General features: G+C 30.1%; 1 protein-coding gene across 1 annotated transcript in view; it reads right to left on the bottom strand.

Moving 5' to 3' along the window:
* Positions 1-12,632: 12,632 nt before the first annotated feature.
* TRIADDRAFT_22904 (uncharacterized protein) overlaps positions 12,633-27,719 on the bottom strand; it is a gene marked incomplete at both ends in the record, with an annotated part of 45,916 nt that continues 30,829 nt past the window's right edge. The window contains 5 exons of the mRNA XM_002110499.1: positions 12,633-12,911; positions 13,407-13,609; positions 14,276-14,446; positions 15,051-15,185; positions 15,385-15,450. Of these exons, the coding sequence (XP_002110535.1) occupies positions 12,633-12,911; positions 13,407-13,609; positions 14,276-14,446; positions 15,051-15,185; positions 15,385-15,450 (854 nt within the window). The remainder of the gene's footprint in view (positions 12,912-13,406; positions 13,610-14,275; positions 14,447-15,050; positions 15,186-15,384; positions 15,451-27,719) is intronic.

Below are 27,719 nucleotides of genomic sequence, written 5' to 3'. Positions count from 1 at the left end.
CTTGTTGAAATACATAGCAACTGTTAGCAAAACAACAAAAGTATCTGGATCGGTGTAATACTTTAACTGCAGAGGTTCGTTATAAGTTGAAATAGTTTACTTTCTTATCATCCTTAAATGATATTAACGGAATGTTGCTTACATTATTGCAAAATTAGAAGGAAGAAATTACCGCAGCATTTGCCCAAAAGCAGAATATTTTGGAACAGCAGCATACTCAATCAGTTCAACAATATATTCAGGAAGCTGAGGAGAAGGATAAGCACATAAAAGCACTGCAGTAAGTTATTATAACGTTGCAAAGATTTTGAAATATTTATATAAAATTAGCCCTACGTATTCGACTAAATGCGATAGATAGAATAATGATAGTGATATAGCTATAAACTGGGATTTTAAAGAATAGCCAGAGTGGTATTCTAAAAGTTTTAGTATTAATTTGAATTGATTCTATATTAATAACCCTAATGTATCAATCAATTTTTAATCAAATAAGAATTTCTCTGCATTAGCTTTAGCATTTATCTAATCTAGGTATCGAATAATCTTTACTGCTGTACACAGTATTGCGGACACGATACTTTTTGTTCATGGTGTAACTTTTCTTAACAACAGGAAAGAATTAAAATCTTGTTCGAAGGAAGTTCAGAAACAATCCGATGATATTCAAAACATTAAAATCAAGTTCGAAACTGGTATGAAATGAATATGATAATACTCTATTTTTACGTTGGCAGTAGTAAAAATTGAGATCTATTCGATCTTTTTATTATAAATCGAGTATTAGTTGACTTTGTCTAATTCATGTCAACAAGTCTGTTCATTTTACTCCGAGCCTGAGTAACTATTAGACCATGCATTTTTTAATTGGGTAAAATTCGATAAATTAAGTGTTATTATATTGCAGTATTAGTACGATATAACAAAAGCATCACGGTTAGCCAACAGGCAATTATGTAGTATTTCTATCATCCAAGCAAATGCTTGTACCATTGAAAGTTATATTAATTGACAGCTTATTAAGTGTTAACATTACTCTATGGATAATTAATATTAAATATTATTTTTCGGCTTAATGGATTTTATCCTGGCTATCTAGTGCTACTAAAACTAGCGATAAATTAAATCTGTACTGTCAATAACCGGTTAATATATAAATATACCACAATTTTTGAATACATAACAAATGCGCAAAAAAGATTCTCGTATATTGCCCAGAACTTGAGTGATCAGATATTTTTTAATAATTGAACATTAATAAATTACTAGTAATATAACAAAACTATTAAGTATGTATGGGAAGAATTTAAAATTTAGTTAATTTTAAAATGAATTGCATGTATTACAACCATGTAAATAGAAAAGAAAAACATCGAAAACCAATATGAAAGGAAATTGGAATCCCTTCAAGCGGTTTGTGTTGTGTATTACTATCTAGAGTTAAGACTGATAGCCGTATTGAAGATTCGCACTGCTCTCAATTAGCATGGGAGACAAGAAATTGAACGCGTAGTTAAAGTTATTATAACACTAAGTACTAACTACAGTACTTATACTCTCTCTATATTATATTGAAAAATGGCGGCATATATAAATGCACCGTTTACATTTATAACGCATCGTAAATGATAAGTTTGTTTAACAGCATATTCATTAGTGTACGCAATACAATCCACAATTAATATTAAAATTAACAAGTGCAGAATAACACATTTGTAGAATACCATAAATCCTACTATCATTATCCTTCCTAGAAAACAATATTAATCTGTACTAGAATCGATATTTTGCAGGAGATGAATGATGTTATGGCACAATTTGAACAATTGCGAAATCGAGAACAGCAAAATCAATTGGAAAGAAAGAATCAGGTAATTAATTCTATTTTAATCTAATGTAATTATAGATGCTATTGATTATTTCTAGATATAAATTATCAATGTTTTGGCAATTCCTAAATACAACTGAATCCGTTGTTCATAAGAAATTAACCAGAATCAATTATTGATTTCGAAAGAATACACACTACGTTTATGTTAAAATTAATGTTATAGCTCATACGATTTTATTGTTACAGAAACACCTTGAAAGTGATGTTATCGAACTAGAAGAAGAAGTCGAACAGCTAAGCAATAGTTTGCAAATGAAAGACAGGTTAGATAGTTCTCTTTAATAAAATGCTATCAGTTTCACCAATAGATCATTTATCGTAATCCGTTGTTAAGATCACAATATAGGCTATTATACAATACTTCCAAATATCGTATAGCATTAATTTTAGAGTACATTAAAGTAGAAGTGGTGCAAAATTGTAATAAATAAATAAACTTATTCAGCTAATCGTAGACTTTTGCGATGGAATGAATAAGCCAGAAATTAATATCATAATAAAAAAATTGCTGTCGTTTCAATAAAAATCAAAAAATTATTTAGATTAATAGAATCACTTGAACGGGCATTAGCAAAACGTCCCATGGCGAATGATGATGAAAATTCTACCAATGCAACAAAATTAAATGTAATTATTTCGATCTCAATACTATATATGTACCATATACTGCATATTCCTCATTCGATATCTTATTAATCTAGAAGTATTTTGGTTACCGTTCTCTGAAATACATTAACTCTCAATCACTATATATCTCTTATTCCAAAAGGCTATACTATATATTCTCATATTTCACTTCATTTTTGTTACGTGATGGTGTTAATTTTTAGACTACAACAAGTAATGAACTTCCGTTATCACCGTCAGAACATGCGACAGATTATTCTGATAGCAGCAGAGACACATTAATCTATGCTTTAACTAAAAAGGTAAAAATAGTCTAGTATTAATGTTGTGAGTCAAGGAAATCTCTCTAGATAAATCGACGTCCATACTTTTACTTCATTACGCTATAATAAATTGACAAAATTGGATCATCTCCTAGACTGCCGAAGTTCATGAGTTGAAAAGAGCGCATAAAAATCGATTAAATCGTTTAAAATCATTGCAAGAGGCTCATAAGTTAGCACTGCAACAACTCCAAACATATGATGAATATCAAAGGTATCTCAAAGACATGGCAGTAACAGAATCTTGATTACTATTTTATTAATCATAGCCATATTTTCTCTTGAATCGATGCTTAGTCTTATTCTCCACTTAAAAAGGATACTAACATTTATTTCTATACTAGGGAAAGAACTACTCCTCCACCACGTGTTGATGGCCGATTACTACGACAGGAAGATAGTGATGCAGTCTGGAACGAACTTGCTCACTATAGAGTAGAAAATCAAATTTTGCGACAACAAAAGTAAATAGTAGCCAAGTTCCTGCTATATATCAGTTGTTCTATTCATAAAACTAGCAATTTCTTGCGGATAATTCATTTCTGACATTGAAAGCATTTAAACGCCTATTAATAATGCCTGATTTGTAAAATAGTATCGAAGATCAGGAAGAAATCGACTGCCTCCGAGTTCGTGTGGCTCATGATGCAGCAGCTATCCAAGAATTAGAAAAAGTAGTTCAGCAGAAAGAATCCTGTAGGAATAGCTTATTATGTCTATCATCGTTTTCTTCTTTACTATTGCATCAGTTTCAGGATTAGGTACGATAAGTCTTGCATTTTTGCCAAATTTGACAGATCAAAAATTAGCTAAAAGTCTAGAATTACGCCATAATAATCTAAGTGATGAACTAGCAGGATGTAAATTTGAGGTAAATATACAAATATAATTGTATCTTGTAAATAGAATATTTGATATGGAGGCATCTAAAATGAGAACGATTTTAATGTAGTTAAAATATTAACCCTAGTCTTGTATTTGCATTTTATCCTGCCTATCAAAGGCTAAGACGCTAGAGCAAGCCAAACAAACTCTAGAAATAGATAAAATGAAGATAATCGAGGAGAGATCGTAAGCTTGCCTATAACATGACTACTTATAGGCATGATTTAGACCTATACAAATAGCTTTCTGATCACTTAAATATTCAATTCAACTTTTGAAATTTTTTGATTTGAATTTAAACTAGCGCTCTACAAGAAGAAGTAAACATTCTAAAACGAAGTGTTGAAAGCATGTATAAGCAACAACAAGTCATGAAAAATGTTATTGCAAGGGAACGAGAACTACAATCACCACTTACTGTTGAGTCAAAAATTCAGCAAGAAATGAATAGTAGCAAGGCAGCAGTAGAGGAGAAATTGGAGAACACCAGCAAGCGACAAATAGAGGACGAACAATTCAGTCGAGATGATTCGTCAAAAGTAAACACTTCAGTTCAAATTGAAACCTCCATTAATAAAGAAAATCACAAGGTGACATGGACAAATACATCATCCATTGATATCCTAGTAATCTTAGCTATGGCTGAAACTTGCAACTTTATTTTGCTTATTCACTATAAACTTCTTTTGCCTTTCACAGACTACTGTCATTGAGAACTTGGAGAAACAATTGCTAGTCTTGGAGCAAAGGCTAGATCAGCAACAAAAAGATCAAGCTAATCTAAATGATCATGTTAGCATCGGAGTTAGTACTGCAGTCACAACGATGAACAAAGAGGTTCAAACAGAAGATTTACTAGAAACGGATGAAAATAGCGAATTTAGCGACGATGAAGATAAATTTAAATCCGATGTTCAGAATCTAAAGGACAAGGTTAACATCCGTCAGTCTTCTCCTATCGGCAAGACCCCATCAAAGCCATCTTATCCATCTACACAACCTAAAAAAAGAATGCTATATGGAAATCAACGATTGGGTGCTAAGAACCGTAGCTTAAAAGCTCAAGTACAAAGCTTACGACGACAGGTAGATCTAAGTAAAACTTTCTCTATAACTATGATAACGGTATTTAAGAGTTGAAAGTATCAGCTGAATTTTCGTCAAGTAAATTTCTCACCTACCATCTATAGCCTTTACCTGCGGCTGTTTTTATTGTGCGCAACTTAGATCATATAAATTAGGTTATAACATTTCGTAGTAGTCATGAACGCTGTTTGTCTATTAATTAAATCGACACTGTTTTGATCGTAAATAATCCAAAGATCTACTTATAATAACTACTACAGAGATTATCGAGACTTTATTCGTTAATTGCTGCGTAAAATAGTTGGTCAGTAGATACTAAGAATAAGCACTTTTTCTATCCGATCGTTTCTTTATAGATTCGAGTTGTTCACGAGGCGAAAAGAAGTATAGAAAAGTTATTTGCGGATGAGAAAGTCAAAAATCATCAGTTGGAATCTGAATTTAATTTGGCTCAACAACGCCTTAAATTAAATAAGCAATCGTTACAGGTTAGTCGTTAGTTCGACTAAAAATTTCATATACCGAGTTATATATTAGGAGGATTGAAGTCAAATTTTTTAGCCACTATTATTTAGTATTTATGGTATATGATCATCCTCAATATTCGTTCCTGATAGTTTATAATTTTACAATTTTATTTGCCTGGGATTATAAATTATCTATAAGCCAGGGCGTTGCTATGTATTGATATTTGGCTATCGATAAAATTAATCTCAATGATAGAATACATATCGAGATTATATAAGTTAACGGTCACAATTTCTTTCTCCTAACTGGGCAGAAATTGTCGAAGGAATTAGAAGAGTGTCAGAGCGAAAATTTTAAACTGCAAAAAGAGTCTATTGCTGAAATTCCTCCTCCTAAACGAACTGAAAATGACTGGCGCCAATTAGAGTTAAAAGTCAAAGTAAAGCGATTTTTTCTAGAATTACTGATAAAAATACTGCCTATTTCACTTTAAAATCATTTTTAATTTATCAACATATTTTATTTTGTCAAGACCTATTTGAATGATTGTGCACGACTCAATAATCAAGTTAAATCCTTGAAAAATGATTTAACTACAAAAGATGAAAGTTTAAAATCTAATCAAGATAGGTAAACTCATAAAATTGATTTTGATAATTCACAAAACGAAGAATAAGTAAATTAGTGTCTTGAGATAGGACTTTGCGAACAAAATAAATGAAGAATGTTTAATATCTTATCTTAATATGGACTATCGTTGCAACAGATTAAACAGACTTGAGAGAAGTGTAGTTCAGAAGAAGGTTTTAATCGATGAGTTGAAATCGAAAGTAAAATCCTTCCAAGAAGAATTAGCGGGTGCTGATGATAGCAGGAAGGAGATTGAGCAGCACTCTAAAGCAGTATTAGAAACTAGTAACTTCCGCAAAAAACAGGTATGAAAACATTGAAGGTTACTGAGCAATAGGATAACAGCATATTTTTGCTGGTAGAGCAATACTTGCATGGAGATTACTAAATAATAAGGATAGCAGAATGTTCTTTCAAAAGAATATTAAACCTTTATTTCTATGATGGACTTAATATGTAGTGTAGAACTAGATTACTCAAACATAGCTTGATAGTACTACTGCTTCGAAATTGTCAGCAGAAATGATGGACGTAATAAGTAAATCAAATAAAAGTATCCATACTTTTATGCATTCCTAAATTTGAAAAACTCACCAATATATGATTAATTATTCATTGATTTGATACATCTACTTTTTATGGCGTTAACTTATATTTAGCACTGATTTTAAATTTTTTATTAGATTAGTTTTTAGATAATGTTTCGTCTATAATAAGGCCATAATTCTGAGCATTTGTAACACATAAATTATAATCTTGTTCATATTATCTTATTAATATTGTTGCAAAGATATAACAACTCCACCATCATTTTTATAGCTTAGCTATTACGTAAAGATTTCCTCCTTTGAAATATAGACTTTCAGTTTACTTGGCTGTTTATTAATCGTTTGATATAGGCAATACATAATTCAACATTCTTATTACATTTTAGGGCTCATATACTTAGTAGATTATTTTAAAATTTTTATACTAGAATCGATAGTAAATGCTTACGTACTTCTTTGATAGGTTCTTAGCTTGAAACAAAAATTAGCCTTCGAAAGTCAAGCAAGACAAGATTTGCAGCAAAAATATGCCAAATGTCAGTTAGAACTCGATCGAAAGGTATTAAGTTTACTATAGTATACATGATAATACTGTGTAAAGTAGTTCATGCCTGCTTTTCATTCTTATTATTTCGTGCTATTGCATAATTATATAGCTAATGATGAGTTGCGGTATTAACCGGTTAAGCTAAATAAAAATAGATATGAAATAATATAATTAATACTTGACTTACTAAAGAATTTCAAGTTAAGAATTAGCAATCTTTGTTAGCGTAAATGGATTGTATGCTATTGAAGATACTGAATTACTTTACAAGCTGTAATTGCAATTTAAGTTGAAGGCGTCTACCTTGACTAAATTAAAAATATATATAATTTATTCAATGCGGTAGCTACTAAATAATATCAAGTTGAAAGTGATAAAAATTTTTTGCGGCCCCAATGGGTTAGATAGTCTTTGGTATTACGAGCTGCTCTAGTACATAGTTGGTTATGCAGATAGCCAATTCGTGAATTATAAGGTTGTCTACTGTACCCGAAATAAAAATATGAAATAGGGTATTCAATACTTGATTCAATAAGTAATTTCAAGCTAAGAATAACAAATTCTAGTTGGATCAAAATGAAACGTATAATATTGCAGATTACGAACTGTATTTTCTCGTATACTTTGCTCTAGAACATGCAGTTAAATCAAGTGCAAGCAAAATATTCACGAGCTACTGCTGTAGCAAATGCGGTGGAAGCTGCAGCAACCGAACAGATGCAAGGTTTAGCCAATGATAGTCAAAATGCTCTATCCGCAGCAAGAGAAAAGCTTAAACAGGCCTATCAAGTTATCGATGAATTTAATGCTTTTGCCAAGGTATCAATTAAAGAATTAATTTATTAATAAATAGTAAGTTATAATTGAAATAAATATTAACTTGGATTCTTAATTAAATCGCATAGGCACTGATTGAAGAAATGTTAAAGCAGCTCGGTAGCTATCGCAACGTTCTTGCAACATCTCCGGTAAATAATCTAGACCAGGAAGATCTATCATCGGATACTATTAAAAAGGCAAAATTGATGGCATGTTCTATTTTAAATTTGTCTGATAACGACTTGGACGAAATTATGCAATCGGCAACAGCATTGCAAGAATGTTCTAAGGTAAATCCATAAGAAAATATTTGAGTTTCCTGTAGGTATACCGAAATTTTTCATGAACCAGAACATTCATTAATGGCTAACTGATAAATTTGTAAAAGTGTAGGTCTAAATTAAAAGGTTGCAATCAACACTAGTAAAAATGAAGCTATATTGGTATTTCATTATCTCTTAAAGATAGTAGTTACTAGTAAGAGTTTTAAGAGCACCAAATTCTGTACTTAATTACGAGTCTATATCTAGCTGCAGAAGTGCATCGGTTACGACATCCTTACTTCAATTTATGTAAAAGTAGATGAAGAATTTGCTCATATATACAGTATCCGAGTATAAATGATTGTACTTGGGTTAAATATTGGAACTCCTGAATTTGATGAAACCTCTTGAGAATTGTAATAAGTTTATCATGTTACTTTATTGCATATATAATTTTTAGTCACTCTTCATGCTACATCTTTATAGATTCTTACTTTATTAATTTTACATACATTGTTACACAAATGATGACACTATTATAGATAGAAGAGCAGAAAAAAGAAGACGAAATATGGTTGAAGCGTTTACACACTACATTAAACTCCAAGGTAAAGAGAGCATTGATTGTGAATAAAGAGTGTAGATACTATCGCCAGATAACTTTCAAGTTCATAATTTTAACTACTTTAAACTATAATTTGTGCTATACTGTACTTTAATTTTTATATAATAATGTTAAAGATCATGAAAGATTAATAGTTAATGAAGAATTCGATATCTTTCAATTTTACAGCCACCATTTGCAGCTTCTTTACTGGGATTAATATTAGACATTTTACAATCTATACTTGAAGTAAGTAATGGAAAAGACTGCACAAGCTGAATTCAATAATGTAAGTAACTAACACAAATAATCACATTTATAACTACCGCTGTTAACTAAATACAAAGAGATCAAAGACAGCTCGAAGGTAAAGTAAGATTTTTTGAACTTTTAGTTAGCTTGATCCGAGATGAAATCGCATACGTCAGCATGGCTGAACTGGTCGAACGAAATATTTGTATATTTTTATAACGCGAAAATGCTAATGAAAGTGTACAGTACACTTTTCTACCACCAAATGCTCAAATTTTTCATATAATTTATTGTTAATATCGAAAGCGTTTATTACTGTCATTATTACGTTATTTTAGAGTAGTTTACTCTTCTCGGTTTCCCACTAATCGTTGTACTCCGGTATCTCTTCTGGCTGGCGATCGCCTTTTAAATCCAACATCCATATTTAATTGGTTATCTTCTTGTCCAACTGATTGATCGCATACTCCCATAAGTTTAACAATCATCACGGTGACGAGAATGCCACCGCTAATGCCCAATATAATGTAAAACATCACTTTTGCCATGGCTAAATCAGACGGACGATTAATGGTAACATTGTAGATTTGATAGTAAATGAAAAGGAGCTGCAAGAGTAAATAATTTCCAATTTCAGCGACAACTTATTATTATTTAAGAATTAATTTTTGCGATTGTAATTTATATGAAATATCTTAATATCTATATTTTATGAGCTCTATTTTACAGATGTTAGAGCTTTTCACTATATCTAGATTGAATAATCCTAGGTAACATGGTCGTTCGCTTATTTCAAATTACGATAAACGAATATCGTTGCTCAGGCAAGAATTTATAATATATTTTACTAGGCAATAAAATTTATTTTCTTAATTGCTAAAGCATTGCTAATGGATATTACTGTAATTGTGCTCCTCCTTTAATTAATTTCAAATTTTGAAATCAACATTATGGCTAAAATAACATCGATTGTACATCTGTGGCTGTATAAAATTAATATAGGTTATCCTCTATTATATTTTTTCTGAATGATACGAGACTCTTTTAAATTCACTGTCGTAAATATATTTTAAATTTAATCCTTGAATGCCTTTGTAGTAGAATTTTTCGACTCATTATCATATTCAATTCTTGCAATATGTTTTCATATAATAGTATCACATATCTAATCCGTAAAACTTCGATAGCAGAAGTGCTTTTACTCTTTATCGTATTAATTCTTGTGATATATTTTTCATACAATGATGTCACATACTTAATTGGTTGATTCAAAAAAACCTCGATAGTAGAAATATTTCGCCTCTCTATCGTATTAAATTCTTGTGATATATTTTATATCATTATAATCAAATATTAGGTTCATCGTATATATTGTTAAAGATATAACTTACGATAGCTAAAAGTGCAACTATGATAGAACCAGTGAGCCAGAAGATTAACATGCGAGGTCGGTTGTATTTGGCCATATTACTTTCAATCCGTGTTCCCATACCTAAGGATGGAAATTATTCCTTAACTAGGATTTTACGTACATTAAGTACTTCTATTATTACGATCGCGTAATCCAGAAGTTTATCGACCAATATTTCTGCTCATAAAATTAAAATATGTTTTTTTATTTCGAATGCAGTGTGCTTACCGAAGACATAAGCTAGTGTCAATGACTGCAAAATCAGCATGATGATTGACCAATCTTGTATTACCTTACCCATAGCAGTTAGAATATGATAGCCATTCTATTTTCGATCAAATAAACATGCAGCGGTTAACCATTTATTATTGTGATATAGTTTGCCATAAATTAATTCCAGGTATGATTAATAATCCTACCTGAATTTCACAAAAAAGACTGAATCCTAAGACGACGTAAGACAATATTAATCGAACTGGCCATTTATAGGCTCGCACTTTCTCCGGTAATTCGTCGTAAATAATAGAAGAAACAGTTTCCAATAGCATCGCCTAGAAAGATTAATATTAGAAAAACATTTGATGGCGTTGTTGTGGATATCTACCTTATATGTGAATCTTTTGGGGTGACTTAATAGAGAAAATAGACAGTAGTTACAATGTTGCAATTCAGTATGTTGGCGTCACTTAATATCATTGCATGCTATCTCTTGTTGAATATACTAACTAAAATGAATTGTTATGCAGGACTACCGCATATATCATGCATTTTGGTAAATAATACATGGGTTTAAAGAGCATTTTCGGGTTATTATTATATGAAGCCAGTGACTGCTAAAATACCACCGCAGAGATTAGATTACCATGTTAAAATAAATTTGTATTTTGAATGATCTGATAAAGTAAAATTCTTTTCAATAAAGCCTAATATATTAAGTACTGTAAAAAGCAATAAATAAGCTACTAGATGAGCGTTTCACGATAGCTTGTAGAGAGTAAAATAATTCAAGATTATCATCAGAGTAAGCTATTACCAATCTTAAATATTCATTTGTCAGTTTAAAAGAACTGATAAATTCGTCATATCTAAAGATATTGGTGTATAACTAGCTGAAGAGTAAAGAACTCAAGTTCAGGTATAAGAAAGATTACTGTGGGTACTGGAATAGAATATGCTTAACCATAATTTTAGAAAATTTTTGTCAATCTTCAATATCCGTTTATCATTTTTAAAGAGCTCTTAAACTTACCGTTCTAAAGGTATAAACGAACTATAATCTGCTGAATACTAAAAAACTCAAATTCAGATATGAAAATGATTATCATAGATACTAGACTAGAATATCTTCATTTTATAAGAATTATTAAACTAGCCATTCTAAGGATATAGGCATATTATAATCAATCGAATACTAAAGAATTCGAATTTAGATATAAGAATGTTTCGGGCACTATGGGTACTGGAATAAGATATATTATTCATAATTATAGGCTCTGGATTAGAATGCTACTTATAATTATAATTATCAAATTTCTTAAATCTTCAAGAGAATATTTGCGGCAAGCAAATATTCGAGCATTAAAAGAATCGATTCCTATCACAAAGAATTAAGTGTGATGCCACTAGTATGCTTAAGCATATCATTTTATCAATTTGAAATGTATGCCGTTGATAGAACTCTACCATTTGCTATATGTTTGGTAACATTGTATTAACAGTTAATAAATTATAGAAGCTACCTGAGTTCCAGCAGCAATTAGAACAAATATAATATAATAAAATCCCAACCAATGAACCATTTCAGGAATAAAATTGGTAAAGATGGGTAGGATTATAAATAGCAAACCAATACCTAATAGTTATACAGGATAAGATAATATTATTATTTTCACTTTTAGTATAGACAGTCATATTAGAAATTACATTATGCCTGAATGTAGGACATGAACTACGGTGTAATACAAATAAAGTTTATAGATAGCTATGAAAAACTGTCACGGATATTGTGTAACTAATGTACATTGGCGATACAACTTTGGATAAATTAAAGACATACATCCAGGATGACGATGGTTTACCTTGATCCAGGTTTTGTAGCACAAATTTCAGTTGATTAGTCTGCTTGCCAATAAAGCCAACGTAAGCAAATATACAATAAGCCACAAAAAATTGAAAAAATGCCACAATAGCGACTGTAATTAATGCGCTCCTAATTTTTGATAGATTAAAAAATAAATAAATGTTCAGCTAAAAACATATCCATGATAGATTAACACGTTTAATAGTAGTGAATTGTGGTAAAGCGAATATTTTTATACCAAAACGGATTAGTATTGGCTTTATTTCGATAGCCAAAATGGGCGTAAGTACCATAGCCCACCGATAAAGTCCATATTGCATGAAGTCCAGCAATAGCCCATGTACTAGGCTGGAGCAAGTAGCTATAATGAGGTGTTACCAAATATAAAATACCATCTCTTGCTCCATCTAAATCTTGAATGACGATAATCATCATGATGATAAATGCAAATGATAGAATGACAAGGAGGAAACCAAACTAATTTAGAAGATTTGATAAAGATAAGAAATGAACTTTATGATATGTTGGGTAGCAGAAAAAGAAGTTAGTGAAAGGTCAATATCTTCAACTATATTATTACATTACTTTTATAGTACAGATTTAATAGAGATAGAAATAGATGTAATGAAACGAATATCTTATTTTATTATTACTATCAAATTATCCGTAACAGTTTTTAGCTCCATAAATTGAAGGTAACTAAAATTGACCCATATTGACAGCAAAGTTAGACAGAATTATCCTTATTAAATTCAATTTAATGCAAATACTCGTACAGGACATAGGTGTATACTTGTAAATTGCAAAATATCAATAGTTTAATAGAAACTACGACTGTATAGCATTGGATTACTGTACTAATAGATATTTAGGTAGAGTCTATAAGTGGGCGATTGTGCTTTAGACAGTACTATTAGGAACAATGAGGGAAATAATTAATCTTATAATATGGAAATAGCTTATAGAACATACAAATCGCAAAGATCTCAGGCCAACTAACATGATTACAAATGTAATCAACCACGCGATCAATGAGCAGGCCACTAGCGATGGAATTAATGAGCCAAGTTGATTAGGAGCAGGAGTACCTTCGAAGGCATAATTTCTTAAAAATATGCAAATAATAGACCAGAGCAACGAATTAGAATATGGTGTATAGATTTTACTAGTAAAACCTAAAGAACTGTTACGATGATGATGAAATAGATCAGACACTGAATATTCGAAAGTGACAAGATACAAGGTTCATCAAATAGAGATATAGCGTCTACATAGCACGCTGTAGCTCTCAAGTAAAAGGGTTGCTATAGTAGATATATGATTGGCAGGTATTTGAAAGTGATATGCTATCGGAAAAGGCGAATAATGCAGCCTAGAGACCATAATGAACCCGTGAGTAACAGGTATTCAAAGATGATCCGATAGCATAAATAGAAGGATCTCTCCAAGGCATAGCTTTTAGATTTACAGAAATATTAGACATGTGAACAACAGGTATTTGAAGGTAATGATCATAAGATTATCTCTCAGTAAATTTTCTTTAATTATAAACATCTGCGAAAAATTTATACAAACGAGATAGAAAGAATACTAAATGCTCTATCCTAGCATTCAATTTTAATACCATGCTGTTTCTTACCTGAAAAATTCAGCTTCTGCTAAATTGGACATCAAACCTTTGTACTGAGGGCATGGTATTAATGGTGTTACTGGAGTAGTTGTGATGTTGGATAAATTACCTACAGGTGTTGAATTCATCACTGTCGCTGCTTGTGTTGTAGGTAGAGTAGTTGGTAGCATGGTCATAGAAACGTTGCTTGGTAGAGTTGTATTGGGTAGACAGGAAAAATTGTACGATACTGTACAATTTGGTGAATTCCAAGTATTGTTACATGTTGAAATATTAAAGGTATTAGCATTGACTAAATAGAAGTAATAAAGGGCATAGGACATATTTGCGAAATAATATGCCATGGTAAATAAGCCAAATAAGCAATATAAAAATCCAAGACCTAGATATGATTTCAATGTAGAGAAACATGTTAAGAGAATTTGCTTTTACCTACTAATAACATTACGATATCATTAGTATACATCTAGTTTGAAATATTGGTTATTTGTTTAAAATCATATTGACGCCCATAATACTTAGAAACTATATTATGCTTGAATATAGTATTTAATATTAGCTTAAGTGTAAGATTACGCTAATCTTTTACGCTAATGAATCATGGTATGGCTTCAGTTAGGCCCATCTACGCTGAATTATTTAGTGATTAATGGATATTACCCTAGGTATAATATTTGAAGAATGAGTAAATCATAACCTACTTCTATTAGCTTTTTAAGGCTGAGTATGTATTAATAAAATGTTGATATTAGCTCGGTATAATACTAACAATTTATAATTTCTTCTGATGCTGGCCAATTTTCTAAAGTATCGATCTTAATTTAAGCAATATTATACTGCTATAATATTTAATATTGATAAATTATCATATTTGGCGTCAATTCGTGGTTTAAAATGCTATACCATTAACTTGCCAAAAAATAATTGAGTCAAATTTTGACACTATGATAGGCCCTTTCTAGCCATTTACTAATTTTTGGCGATACCTTTCATCGGTGGTAATAACTTATTCCAAGCTTGTAATGGTCCTAGCTTGGTGATTTGCCCAATTAATGTTTCCAGATAAACTGAAAATACACCTAGAATGATCATTGCTAGGAAATATGGGATAAAGAAAGCACCTGCAAAATGTAGAGTTTGTAAAAGGCATTTAAGATGCTTTTAAAATACTTATAATGCAGAAATAAATAGTAAATATGAACAAATATCATCAAGAAATAGCTGTACTTAAGATTAACAATCATACAGTAAAATTAAATACAAGTTGCTAAGACAGTGGAACTCTAATTAATTCTGTATGAAAAATGCAGTAGTGATTACCTCCTCCATAATACATGCAGTAATGAGGAAATCGTAGCATAGTATCTATATTAACGGCAAAAGTGACTATCGCCATCTGATAGCCTGCTCGAAATCCAAACGATTGTCCTCTTGTATTTTCATCCATGTTATACTGTCTTTGATCCTAAAAGACGAGTAAATTAGATCAGGAACGATTGGTATTATTCTGGCTAAAGGAGCATAGGGCAGGATAGCTATAAATTAAATCGTCTGAATACCGTAACTTAGTTACTGATTATATATTACTATTAACTTGCAGTTAAGTTACTATCTTTCATGACAACCTAAACTGGTCGTAGAATAACTGTAGATTTTATTGCAATAATACCTTATACCGTAGCTATCTTTCTTTATTGATGGCAAATTAAATTAGTTAAATAATATGGAATAGCTAGAGATTCTATTTCATCAATATTTTGTAGTGATGGATCTTTATCGTATAACAAATGTTACGACTGTATTGGTAAACTTTTCCATCTGGAAATGCTAAAAGTTAATCTGTGATCAGGATTTTAATTTAGTCAAGCATATACGAGTAATGTAGCAAAAACACTGCTATCAGAGATGTAAGATAATTTTTAAAATATATGAAATTAACATAGAATGATAAATGAACACGCTATCTCGATTTATCATGATTTAAGCTGATCAAGCTGATTTCTCTTACTGAATGGTAAAACTTCTTGAAAATGGAAGGTTAGGCAATCCTTTAACTATACTGTAAAAGTGAGTTAGATTAGATTAAAGTGCAATCTTTGCTTAAAACCATGGCTGTATAATATAGTATAGTTCGCCAATTAAGCAGAAATTTAGATATTTTGTTTTACTAAAAAGTATGAAAGGTTGGGATACAAGGGAAAAATTTCGATCAAATGGGAATAAAGTTAGGATAGAAGAATAAGGAGAAGATTGCAATAGCAATTGTAACTATAGTTTTTCCTTCCATTTACTTTCCCTTGATTGCTATTTAAATAAATTAAATGAAATCAATAAAGCTTAGATAGGTACAATAGATATTCTTATTCGATTTAAGGGATAAAATCTTGATCTTATTGATGTACCGTAATTAAAGAAAACTAAGTAAGATTCCTGTGAAAATGAAGCCCTACGGTAGTATTTTACGATATCTGGTATATAATTTTAAAATGATAAAAAAATGAACAAGTGTGTGGGAAAGTAAATTTAGTAAGCCTTAATCATTTCTGACTAAGAGTGTTCGCTTATATGAGCCATTAGCAGATGGAAATAGTTAATAAGAAATAAATTGATAGTGGAATTCCGTTTTATCTAATAGATTCGTAAAGATGATGAGGAAAGGAAAATAAAAATTGCCAAACCGCTTTGATTCTAAAGGAAAGAGTTATCTTCTATGATGAATAATGGATAAATATAGTTATTAAGAAATCATTATAACAGATTTCCGCCACATTTATTATAAAAATGAAAAGGAAGAGGATGTCAACTGGATAAAAATCATGTTGATTCTAAGTAAGATTCCTATTTTTTTAATTAAGAAATGAGTGAAATGATGGCTAAAAGTTAAGAGGAGAATAATTTTAGTAAAATTATTATTCCTTTATCTTATAGTCTCATCTTAAGTCATAAATTAGATAAAAGCTCTCGTTAAGAGTTAAGTGAGCATTTCATTTTCTTTGATCACTTAATAGGCAATAAACACTATTAAGCGGTGTAATACGGCAGACTATATCTTATTCTCTATTAGTTTACTAACTCACAATAAAGTTAGACCTACGAAAACTAAAGATAAAAATCTGCTTTATTACAATATTTAAAAAAGTCCGTGTAAGCTAGTCTATATTAGCAAAACAGTAAAACACGCGATACTATCTCTAAACTTCTACGATTTCTATCTCTTAATCAAATCAACATAGAAAGTGTATTAGGGTGAAGGAAATTGAATAAAATCATATTTATTCTGCGGTAAGGGTCCCTTTTAATCATAGAACAGGCGAAAAAATGGATGGAAAAGAGCTCCATAAAGAAATTTTGTAGCATCAATTATAAGAAGGGTTTGGAAGAAAACGTAAATTGGACTGAAATAGACGAAAAAGTTATAAAAAATAATCCTACGACATAACTCTGTTCTATTTTCTGTCAAGAAGTCAAAGAAGAAAAATAATTCCGGCTAAAATCATATTTATTGGAGATGAAAAATCTCAGTTTATTAGTCTATAACTATGCCTTATAAATTCAAGGACGATAAATTTAGTTTATATTTTAGAAGTATCTATCTTCAATATCTTACGGTATAAAATCAGGGAGTATACGGAAAAATGTTGGAAATTGAATCTCAAATGGATTAAAAATTATCCGTTAAGTAATATCGTAATATAACGTAAAGATCTCAATGGTGTAATGGCTTATAATAATTAAAATGATTAAAAACTTGATGATAGATTGTTTTGGATATCGCTAATTGGATATAATCGTTAAATTATTCTCTTCCTTTTTCATAACTCAAGACAATATTCCGATGCCGACTAAATTAGCTCTACATTTACCTTAAATAAAAAGATTGGCCAAAAATAAACAGCTACAAAATGAAAAATATGTCAATAAATTTAATAGTTACTACTACTGAGATTCTACATCATTTATCCTTTTATCACCTATTAGTAATTACAGATTTTAATTTTTCTAAATCGGCAGATTAGAAAAATGATCGGATAACCTAGAAGCAAAATTTGAGGCAAAAATTGATCGCTAATTGTAGTAGAATTGGTTAATTAATAAAGGATAGCAATTAAAAAGTGCCAATTTACTCTAAATGGACAGGTTAAAGAAACTGGTAATAAGGTAGAATTTGAGCGACTTGAAGCAAGATTCGTCGCTATCAATAGAAAAATGCAAATAATATAGAGTAAAGAGAGGATCAACTATTGAAAAAGGTCTTTAATTAATATGTCTAGGAGCTACTAGGAACATATTACTAATCTTTTACGGAAATATTTTATGAAAGTGCCTGTATGCTTTACAAGTCTTTATACCGCAGTCAATGGGTAGATTAATCTTGCTCCACAGTTGAGTTTCTTCATGGAACATGGATGGGAATTCAAGGTTATAAATGATAAAGTGCGAGTTACATCAACTAAGGGACAACTAACTATGGCAGAAGAAATTATCTAACATACTTTAGAATAATTTAAGTGTCTGTAGTGCTTTACCAGTCTGTAGATGTTCAATATAAGTTGTTTAAAATGATCAGATAATCCAGGAGTAGAGTTTCTAGGAGTAATTTTGATATCAGTATGCAAATAATGTCAGCTAAAATGACAATAATTTCCGGTGAAGTGGCCAGTAAACGAGTTTGAAAATTTTTAGACGAAAGAAAAACCTTCCCTAGAATATTTGCTTTCAAAAGTGATCCAACATTGAATCCGTTGTAGTAGACATAAATCAGTTTTTAGAGTCTTTCTTTGTAGATTCAAATGCTATATGAATATTGTAATAGTACAGTAGAAATGGATGATATAAAGATAACACTAAACTAGCATTTGAACTAATTTACAGTAAGACATAAAATCAGCTTTTTAGAATCCTTCTTTCTGGATTGGAATGGTATACAGATATTGTAATAATACAGTAGAAATGTATAATATAAAGGCCCTATTAAGGATTCATTATCTCGATGGTAGTAAATGGGAATAAAACCTACTGATCTATTCTATCAAAGCCATTAGTTAGGATATTCAAAAATTTTTAATTTAGAAATGCAAACCCTTATCCTGTTATTGATCTTTGAAAAATTAATAATAAAATAAGTTAAGCGTGGGTATCAAGGTGTAAGATCTTGATTAATATTTGCCCTTAAATTGAGAATACTGTAAAATTACCGCACCATACCATACCATTTGAATTAGACATTATGAAGATCTACATAGGCACTTTTCATCATAGATAGCAATAAATACATTTATTTGATGTGGGATATGAGGTCTTGTAAAATTCGTTCAGTCAATATACCGAGAAATTTTTAATGCGAAAATAAATTATTCATTGCGATATTTATTCACTGGTGTTGTAAATCAATGCTATAAGGTATAGAAGCAAAAATCGAGATTTTTAAAGTCTAGATAGAAATATTATAGAAATAAAATAGAAATAATCGAGTTGGATCAATATCACCCAGGATTTATCATTATTGGTTAGCATAGTATCAGAAATGAATTGAATACTATGAAGATCTACATAGGGACTTAACATATATACCGGTATCTATCATCATGAATAGCAATAAATACAATCATTTGATGTAGAGCCAAGATGAGTTCTCGTAAAAATTTATTCAGTCAATATACCGAAAATTTTTTAGGGCAGAAATAAATCATTCATTTGAATATTGATCTATAGGAGGTAAAATCATTGCTATGTACGGTATAGAAACAAGAGCCGCCACTTTAAAAATTCTGGATAGAAATATTACATGATTAAAAAATAGTCGAGGTGGGTTAATATCATCCAGATTTTATCATTATTGATAGCAATCAATGCAAATAGTTTGGCTAAAAAGTGATTGGCTGATTAGTCAAGGAATTTTCAATATGGGAATGAAATTAATCGACAATAATCTTTAAGAATCAATAAAATGATAACTGGAAATAAAGTAGGTACGGTTATATCTGGAGGAGAAGATTACGTCGAATTTTTTTCTCTATCAAGAATGATATAGATGATTGCAGAATAAATCATATTGATATCACAATCAAGAGGACTAGTTGAGTATGATGTTGAAATATTATCGTTGGCCGAGTAGAACTTTTAAATTAAATAAATGATCGATGCACTTACCTTCTTTCTCAAATAAAATCAAGTTGAAGAGCTTCTCTACAGAATAATTGGCAACGAATTGTAGAAGGAAAGGTGGCCAAAATGGGGCTTTCGACCAGCGTCGTCGTAATCAATCAAAGATGTTGATCGATTCAAATGATATAGGATAATATAGTCAAGTTGATTAATAAAGAACGATATTGATTAGGAGGGAGGGGTGGATTAGAATTAATTTTATTTGGTAAATTACATGTCTTTCTTCTATTTAAAATTATACTTTTGTTATGATAGCCAAGCCTAACTTTGCGATATAGACATGAACAATAACGGGATAAAGACAAGGAAGTCGTGATGGATAAAAAGAGAATGTCAACGATTGTAAAGGGTTGACAGGGTTGGAACCCCTCTAGATTACGTTATCATCAACATTGATGATGTGATTGAAAATGAAAATGACTTTGCCGAATTCAATACTAGTCAAGTAAACAATCATTAAGCAAATAACAACATCAACAAAAATAACAATTCAACGATATCGATTCATGTAGTAAATTTTTCTTATCTTCCAGTTTTGATGGCGATAAGAGCATTGTATTTCAAATATCTTGATTGCTATAATGTTATCTACTGTAGTATAGATGATATCCTCTGCTATGGATAACAATCAAATAATATCATCTCGATATAATTTCGTTTTCTTATCTATTGAGGCAAAGATAAGAGAATCATTTTTATGCAGTTTAGATGTGATGTTATCTTTGGGCGATAATCTACTCCATTATCAATAATAATTTGGCAATATCATTTTCCTTTTCTGTTTTTATGAGAATGTGAGAATGATTTTATACTCGTATCTTGAATGCTATCATGTTATCTAGTGCAGCTAGGTTGAATGATGTGCTTAAGAACAAAAATTAAACAATATCATTCATGTAACTTCATTTCCCTTTAATAACGAGGAAAGAATGATTTTCGCAGATTCTTGTATTGATTACGATAGTGTTATCATATAGGAGTGATATCCTAAATCATGAAAAACAGAAATCAAACAAAATTTTTTCATGAATTTTCAATTTTACTTACATCCTGATAACGAAATGATTATTACTTATTTTTATACTTTTAGTTAAGACAATACTATCTAGTAGAAATATCTACTTATTCCTTGCATACGATCGAGTAGAAATTTCAATTTTCTTTACATTCTGATAGCGATGTGATTATTATTTATTTTCTACACTTTTAGTTGAGACAATGTTATCTAGCAAAAACGACTAGATAATATCTTTCCATACAGTTTTCATTTTTTCTAATGTACTTATTCTGTTAGAATTTCAATAACAATAAGGAAATCGTTTTGCGTATTTTGATTAAAAGACAATCTAGCAGCAATGATTCAATCACAAATAAAGGTATCCATCGATATTGAAATCATGTAGATAGAAATGGTTAACAAAATGGACTTATTTTTATGATTTTTCATTTAACTCTTAGCTATTTACTAGTAATAAGGTAATAACCTGAAATGTGAACTACATTGATAAGATGGATGGATACGGAATCAATCCAAAATTAAACATCTACGATAACAAATATATTTTATGATTTTTCCTAATTCATTCACAATATTATCTAGTAAGAATGATTTATTTAGCGATGAATAACGTCGGTGAGATATAGGAGTATTTAAGTCAATGTAAAATAAAGAATTAATTAAATTTTATTGATCCTGTTATATTAATCCTAGGAAACTTTGGCATCATACTATGCATAGATTTGCGATATTCATAGCGCCTATGTTGAAATAGGAAGGAAGTTATGTCATTTTAGGTCAGAGTAGAATCAATTATTATCCTCCCTTTAAGTATGGGGATCAATAGGGAAGTGTTGCAATTGTTAGTCCACCCCTTATTCAAATTAGGATCAACATAATCTATAATGTAAAAAACAAATTGATCATCCATAAACCCATTCAGTTATGCATTATCCAATCAAAATCGACCTATCCAGCCCTGCTAGCTCTGTGATATATTGATCAAGTATGAGAAAGCAGGAATGCTTTTATGTAAACCGTACCCGTGTTATGAAGAGATATTCCTTATCTTATTTATCCAACTTGATAGCTTACAATTCGAAAAAAAATTAGAAATATAAAATAGATAACTGTAATTGATTATTAGTATGTTACAGTAAGATAATTAATGTAAATCTAACCTATTGATAAAAGCAAAAGATATTATATAAACAAAACCAATTTTTAAACAAAATTTTAGCATGAATTCCATTGAATAAAATAAATACTGTATTTTATAAGGTTATTCCTCATCTATACTACTGAACTTGGGGACTCTGAGTTTAAAAGCAGAGTTTGTGAGGATGAACTTGATTACTTTAATTGATGGTAAAATAGTATACGAGTATAAATATCATAATTTATGTACTGGATGTGAATTTTTACAGTTGTAGACAATTTAAAAAGATATCGTGTAAATGAATAATATTACATAAATACGCTTACTATTAAAAAATCATTGTAAGCTGAAAATTCTGAGTGAAATTAAAGCAGCTGTTATATACTCGTCTTTGAATACTACTATTTATCGGTTGCCATGTACAAGGCATTAGATAAATATAGTTCTACGTGGGTAGTTGTGTTGCTAATCCGGTTATCACCGTTTAATATAGATTTTATGATTAAAATTAGTAAGCTCTAGATTTACGAATTAAGCAAAAGTAATCCTTTCACAATATAGAAATGAGGGTGTATCTTATAATAGTTCGAAAAGCCACTAGCATTTTCGGTTTCTGATAAAGTTCAAATTTTGATATTAATTTGGTCATTCAAGATTTGAAAATATAGCAATTAATAGAACTTTGTTCTCTAACATTTAACTTCGAATAGAATATTGTTTTCGGTTAAGTCACTTTTTTCCTGGTTAACTTTGAATGTGATATTAACAACTTATATGCTTACGAATTAGTTTCACAGTATAGTATCGGAATCGACCTTAGTAGCATGTGGTATGTATCAATAAATAGTTTAGCCGGTGGTGGATATTAATTTATTCGTCCCGATAAGTATACAGAATCATCATATTTGACCAACATTATTAAAACCGCTATAGACTGCATGCAATACTGTTATTTATAAATTGATTCATGTTAACGTTATTATTTCAGTTTCCTTTTATCTGTTCCGCAGTCATGATGGTTCAATTTTTTTAAACTAGATAACATATTCTAATGATAGTTGATCTACAATTGTCCCTCACAGTTTTTTCGTTAACACTTTTACAATACGAATATACGCTCGCGTCCAGCTAAAGCGATTTGTATAGGCGGTATAGATTGAAAATAAATCGGTTTTCACAAATAATTTCAAGCTAGCTTATTAAAAGCTAGAATTGGTTTGTTATAAATTAATTCATTACAATCGATAGTGATCTAAAATTTGAAATGTATCTAAACGGCAATGTCGTAAACAATATGTACGGTAATAGCACAGCCTAGTTCTGAAGATTACTGCGGTATAAATTTTTTTCAGAATCATAAAAGCTAACTTAAAACAGATCATATGAAGACTGCAGACAGTGACGTACTCATACATCTGTGGAATTCATATCCTACCGTCACCATTTTCACTACATAATAAAAAATATACACTATATTAATCGTATCATCAGCAAAAGACAGATCTTATGCAATTAATTTTTGAATCGAATGAATCTAGTTATTATACTATTGACGAATATCAGAAATTATTTCGATTTCGTTTGCTACTGTATGATAAATGATGATTCTATTGAAAATGTCTGCCAGCAATTAATAGTTATAACTTAAATGTTGTTAGGGGCAATGTTAACATTTCTGATGAGCTGTAATAGTTACCGGGCAATACAGGCTAGATTAAGCTTGATATATTTCTTTAACTGATGGCTAAAATCAAAGCAATTCAATTTGGGCTTTATGGATCGATTTTAGTATTAGCATTTATGAAAAAATCTTATTTCGTCACGTAGAAGGGAAGATAAGAAGCGATGATTATAACCTAACTATTAATATTAGATAAGTTGACACAAATGCATTGTCTATCTTGTATCTTAAACAATAATTCTTTTTATCATAGCGCGATACTAGCTCTTAAAAAAAGATTCATTGTTGTACGATAAGATAAAATATTGATCGTCGTCAAAACATTCATTACTGGAAATAGTAGCATTGATAAAGCGTATTTTATATTTGGGTATTTGAGAAAGTCAAGTCTTATGGCTTGCATAGCTATTGCTAAGTGATAACATTAAAACAAAAAAATTTTGTCTGATCATTGGCAATTCTCTATATATTGCTTATTAAGTACTATAGTGATATTAAAATAAAGTCATGGATTAATTTAATCATTAATTTTAATTCGATCGTTTATGGTAATCTAGTACGGATGATGTAAAAATGAAATATGGTATATAACCGAAATACTTGTAAACAAAATTTATCGAATAATAATATCTTAAATAGTAGCAGCAAGTGAAACCAGTAATTTGGTAATTTATTTTTATACTAGGTTAAGGATTCCTTATCAAGTACTATTTGCTACTGTATATAATATTATCACCAAAATAAGCAACTGGCTGGCTATTTGATTTTTCAGCCTTAGCCAGGATCGTTCATCAAGTGTTAATGTGTTAGTAATATTAAAGTGAAGTCATTAGTTTGATAATTTATCTTTACGTTTAATTATTGCTTATCATGTGTTGATATTTCGTGAAATGTCTTAGCATAGAAAAAAATTGCAGTTACTAAAATCACTGGTTTTCTCTATTCAAACACTGCCCAGTTTTATGAGTATAAATATTGTAATATCTTGGTAAGTAAATTTCAATCTAATTTATCCTAGAATGCAAATTATCGATATGAGATTTCTCTCACTAAATAATAAAATTATTTCTTCCCTTTCTCAATACATTTAATATACTGGTATTATTCAATACTACAAGAATATCTTGATATATATTGATAAATTAGCTATGTTAGAAAATTTGGCGAATACGAAATTTAAAGGCAACTTGAAGGATTACGCTGATATCTTGTATCTTCAATTTTTTATGCAATAAATTGTTATTGATCCTATTAATGATAAAATAGGAGCACCGGGTTTATTAAATTAAATTCATCTCATCCTTTACTACTGTACATTTAAAATCATGAATACAGCCAGAGACAGCTCAATAAAATTTTTCCAGGCCCGTTGCATGGAGGGAAGTAATTTATTGAGCAGTTCCTGTTGCAGCCTGCAAATGTAATGTTGATTTATTGTTGCTTTAATGACAAATAAATCAGATTATTTTAGCTATAAATGAGTTTATTTTCACAAGTAAACAGTTGTTTAATCATCTAAAGACAAGCAAACCAATTCTAGGACTTGAAGCTGAATACATAGAGCTCGACAGTTTTTACTAAGTTATTGGTAATGGTAAATCTATTTATAAAATTATCTGCCAGAGAGAATAAGAGAAGATTTTTATATACAAATGACAGTGAAAAGGAAGGAACAATGAATTGCATCTTGGTAGTATTACGTCAATGAAATTATTCTTACCGTGGCCAATATTGACAGAATGTTTTTTTGGGGCGCTATCTTTTCTAAGTTATTGTTAAGAATAAAATGGAAGGTTTATATTTTGATTTAAATGTCAATAACAAATAAATTTTTTAGTGATTTATTTTCGGTATTGATGACTTATTTCAGCACCCCAAGCATTTATATTTCTTTACAATCGAATAAATGCTAAGAAACCGGTTAACATTAGCAGTCTGAAAGTTATGATTTTAATTAAATCACTAATCATAAAGAGGATCGAGCAGAGCTCTGTGAGTACTAGCAGTGTGGTAAGAAATAAATCCTAGAAAATAATTAGGGTAATTTTAAATGCTCAAAGGAATAGAAAACAATGCTTGCATTTGCTAATATGAGAAGGAATCCTTAATTTATCGTAATATGATCGATTAACCATTACGGGGACTAGTATTTATATATTTATTAATGATTAAGAGAAAAGCAGCTCCAAAAAAGAGAATTTAGATGGTTTTACATGTTCTAAAGAAAGAAAAAGTGACATTTATTCTTAATTTAGAAAGGTGTGGACAAAGCTTAGTCGATAATACTGGCATATTGAATCTAAAATCAACAAAAATGATGATTCTTTATTTGCTATTCAGATATAAATGGATTCCAATCATAGACCGTGAAGCTTAAAGGAGGTTAGCTGTATTACTGTAAGAATTACATCAAGAGTATTATAAAATATATTTGTATTACTTTTACGTGATTTAGTATTCAATTTAATAGAGGATTGGTAGTCCAATCGATATTGCTCAATCTAAAATACTATTTAAAATTGAACGTAATAACTCACTACTACAGGCAGCAGAGTTTGATGCGCGTTTAACGTATAACGACTAGAAAGATATTTCAGATTGCCTCACGCTCTGTAAGGAAAGATAGATAATAATTATATGATATGTTTAATTTAGAAGAAAAGTTCAGTTTAGTCGATAAAAATCAGTCTAAAATCAATAGAAGTGATGATTCATATTTAATCATTTTAATACTACATGAATTAATTTCGATTACTTACTGTCCCCGCTACTGCAGTTCAGTAAATATCAGCAATGATTTACAATCATGAAAGTTGGACACAAAGAAGAGAATTAATATTGTTTGTACAGGATATGACAAATGAAAACAACAGGGTATTGCAATTCAGTAAAGAAGAGATAATGGAGTGGATAGTACTAAATCCATAATCTATGGGAGAATAAATTTTTAGAGTACTATGAAATAATACGGTTACAATTTTAATTATTGACTACGATAACGACCAAACAACTTAAGTATTTATTGTAGGGTACCGCATTTACGATAATACTGAATCTCAACTAATACTAGATAAAATTCTCGAACTATTGTGTAAGAATTCGGTTGTAATCGTAATTATTGACTACAATACGAGCTCAACAACTTGAGTGTTTATTGTAAGGCACTACATTAACAGTATGATCTTGGAAGTAGTCGTAAGAAAGCAAATTTAATTTTGTATTGACATGCTTGGATAAAATTAAAAGAAATTACAAAAGAAAAGGCAGTCGAGGAATAAAAGGGGCAAATCAGGTTAGCCATAAATAGAATGCAATTTTATTTTAACCCTAGAAATTAAAGTGCGGTTAAAATCTAACTGTTACTACTCCACTCTAACATTATTGAACTACTGAAACACAATTGGAGTAAGACATTTAATAATAAATGATGCCTATAATTAAAATACGATTTATTGTACCCTTATAGGTATCTATCTGCGGAATTCTTGGATCAGATTTTAGTATTAAAGAGTTATTTATATCGTTCATACGTAAGAATGCATACAGTAGTCTATCCTTAATATTTGTCATGCAGTAAATTGCGAGCCAATTTAATGTATTCATTGTATTATAGTTCGTGTAATCCTAAATATTTTTTGAGTACTAACGTAGGT

Source organism: Trichoplax adhaerens, genomic scaffold (genome assembly GCF_000150275.1).
Source record: "Trichoplax adhaerens TRIADscaffold_3 genomic scaffold, whole genome shotgun sequence".
NCBI lineage: Eukaryota > Metazoa > Placozoa > Uniplacotomia > Trichoplacea > Trichoplacidae > Trichoplax > Trichoplax adhaerens.
Note: the sequence above shows the minus strand (reverse complement) of the source record. Positions and strands in the feature narration are given on the sequence as shown.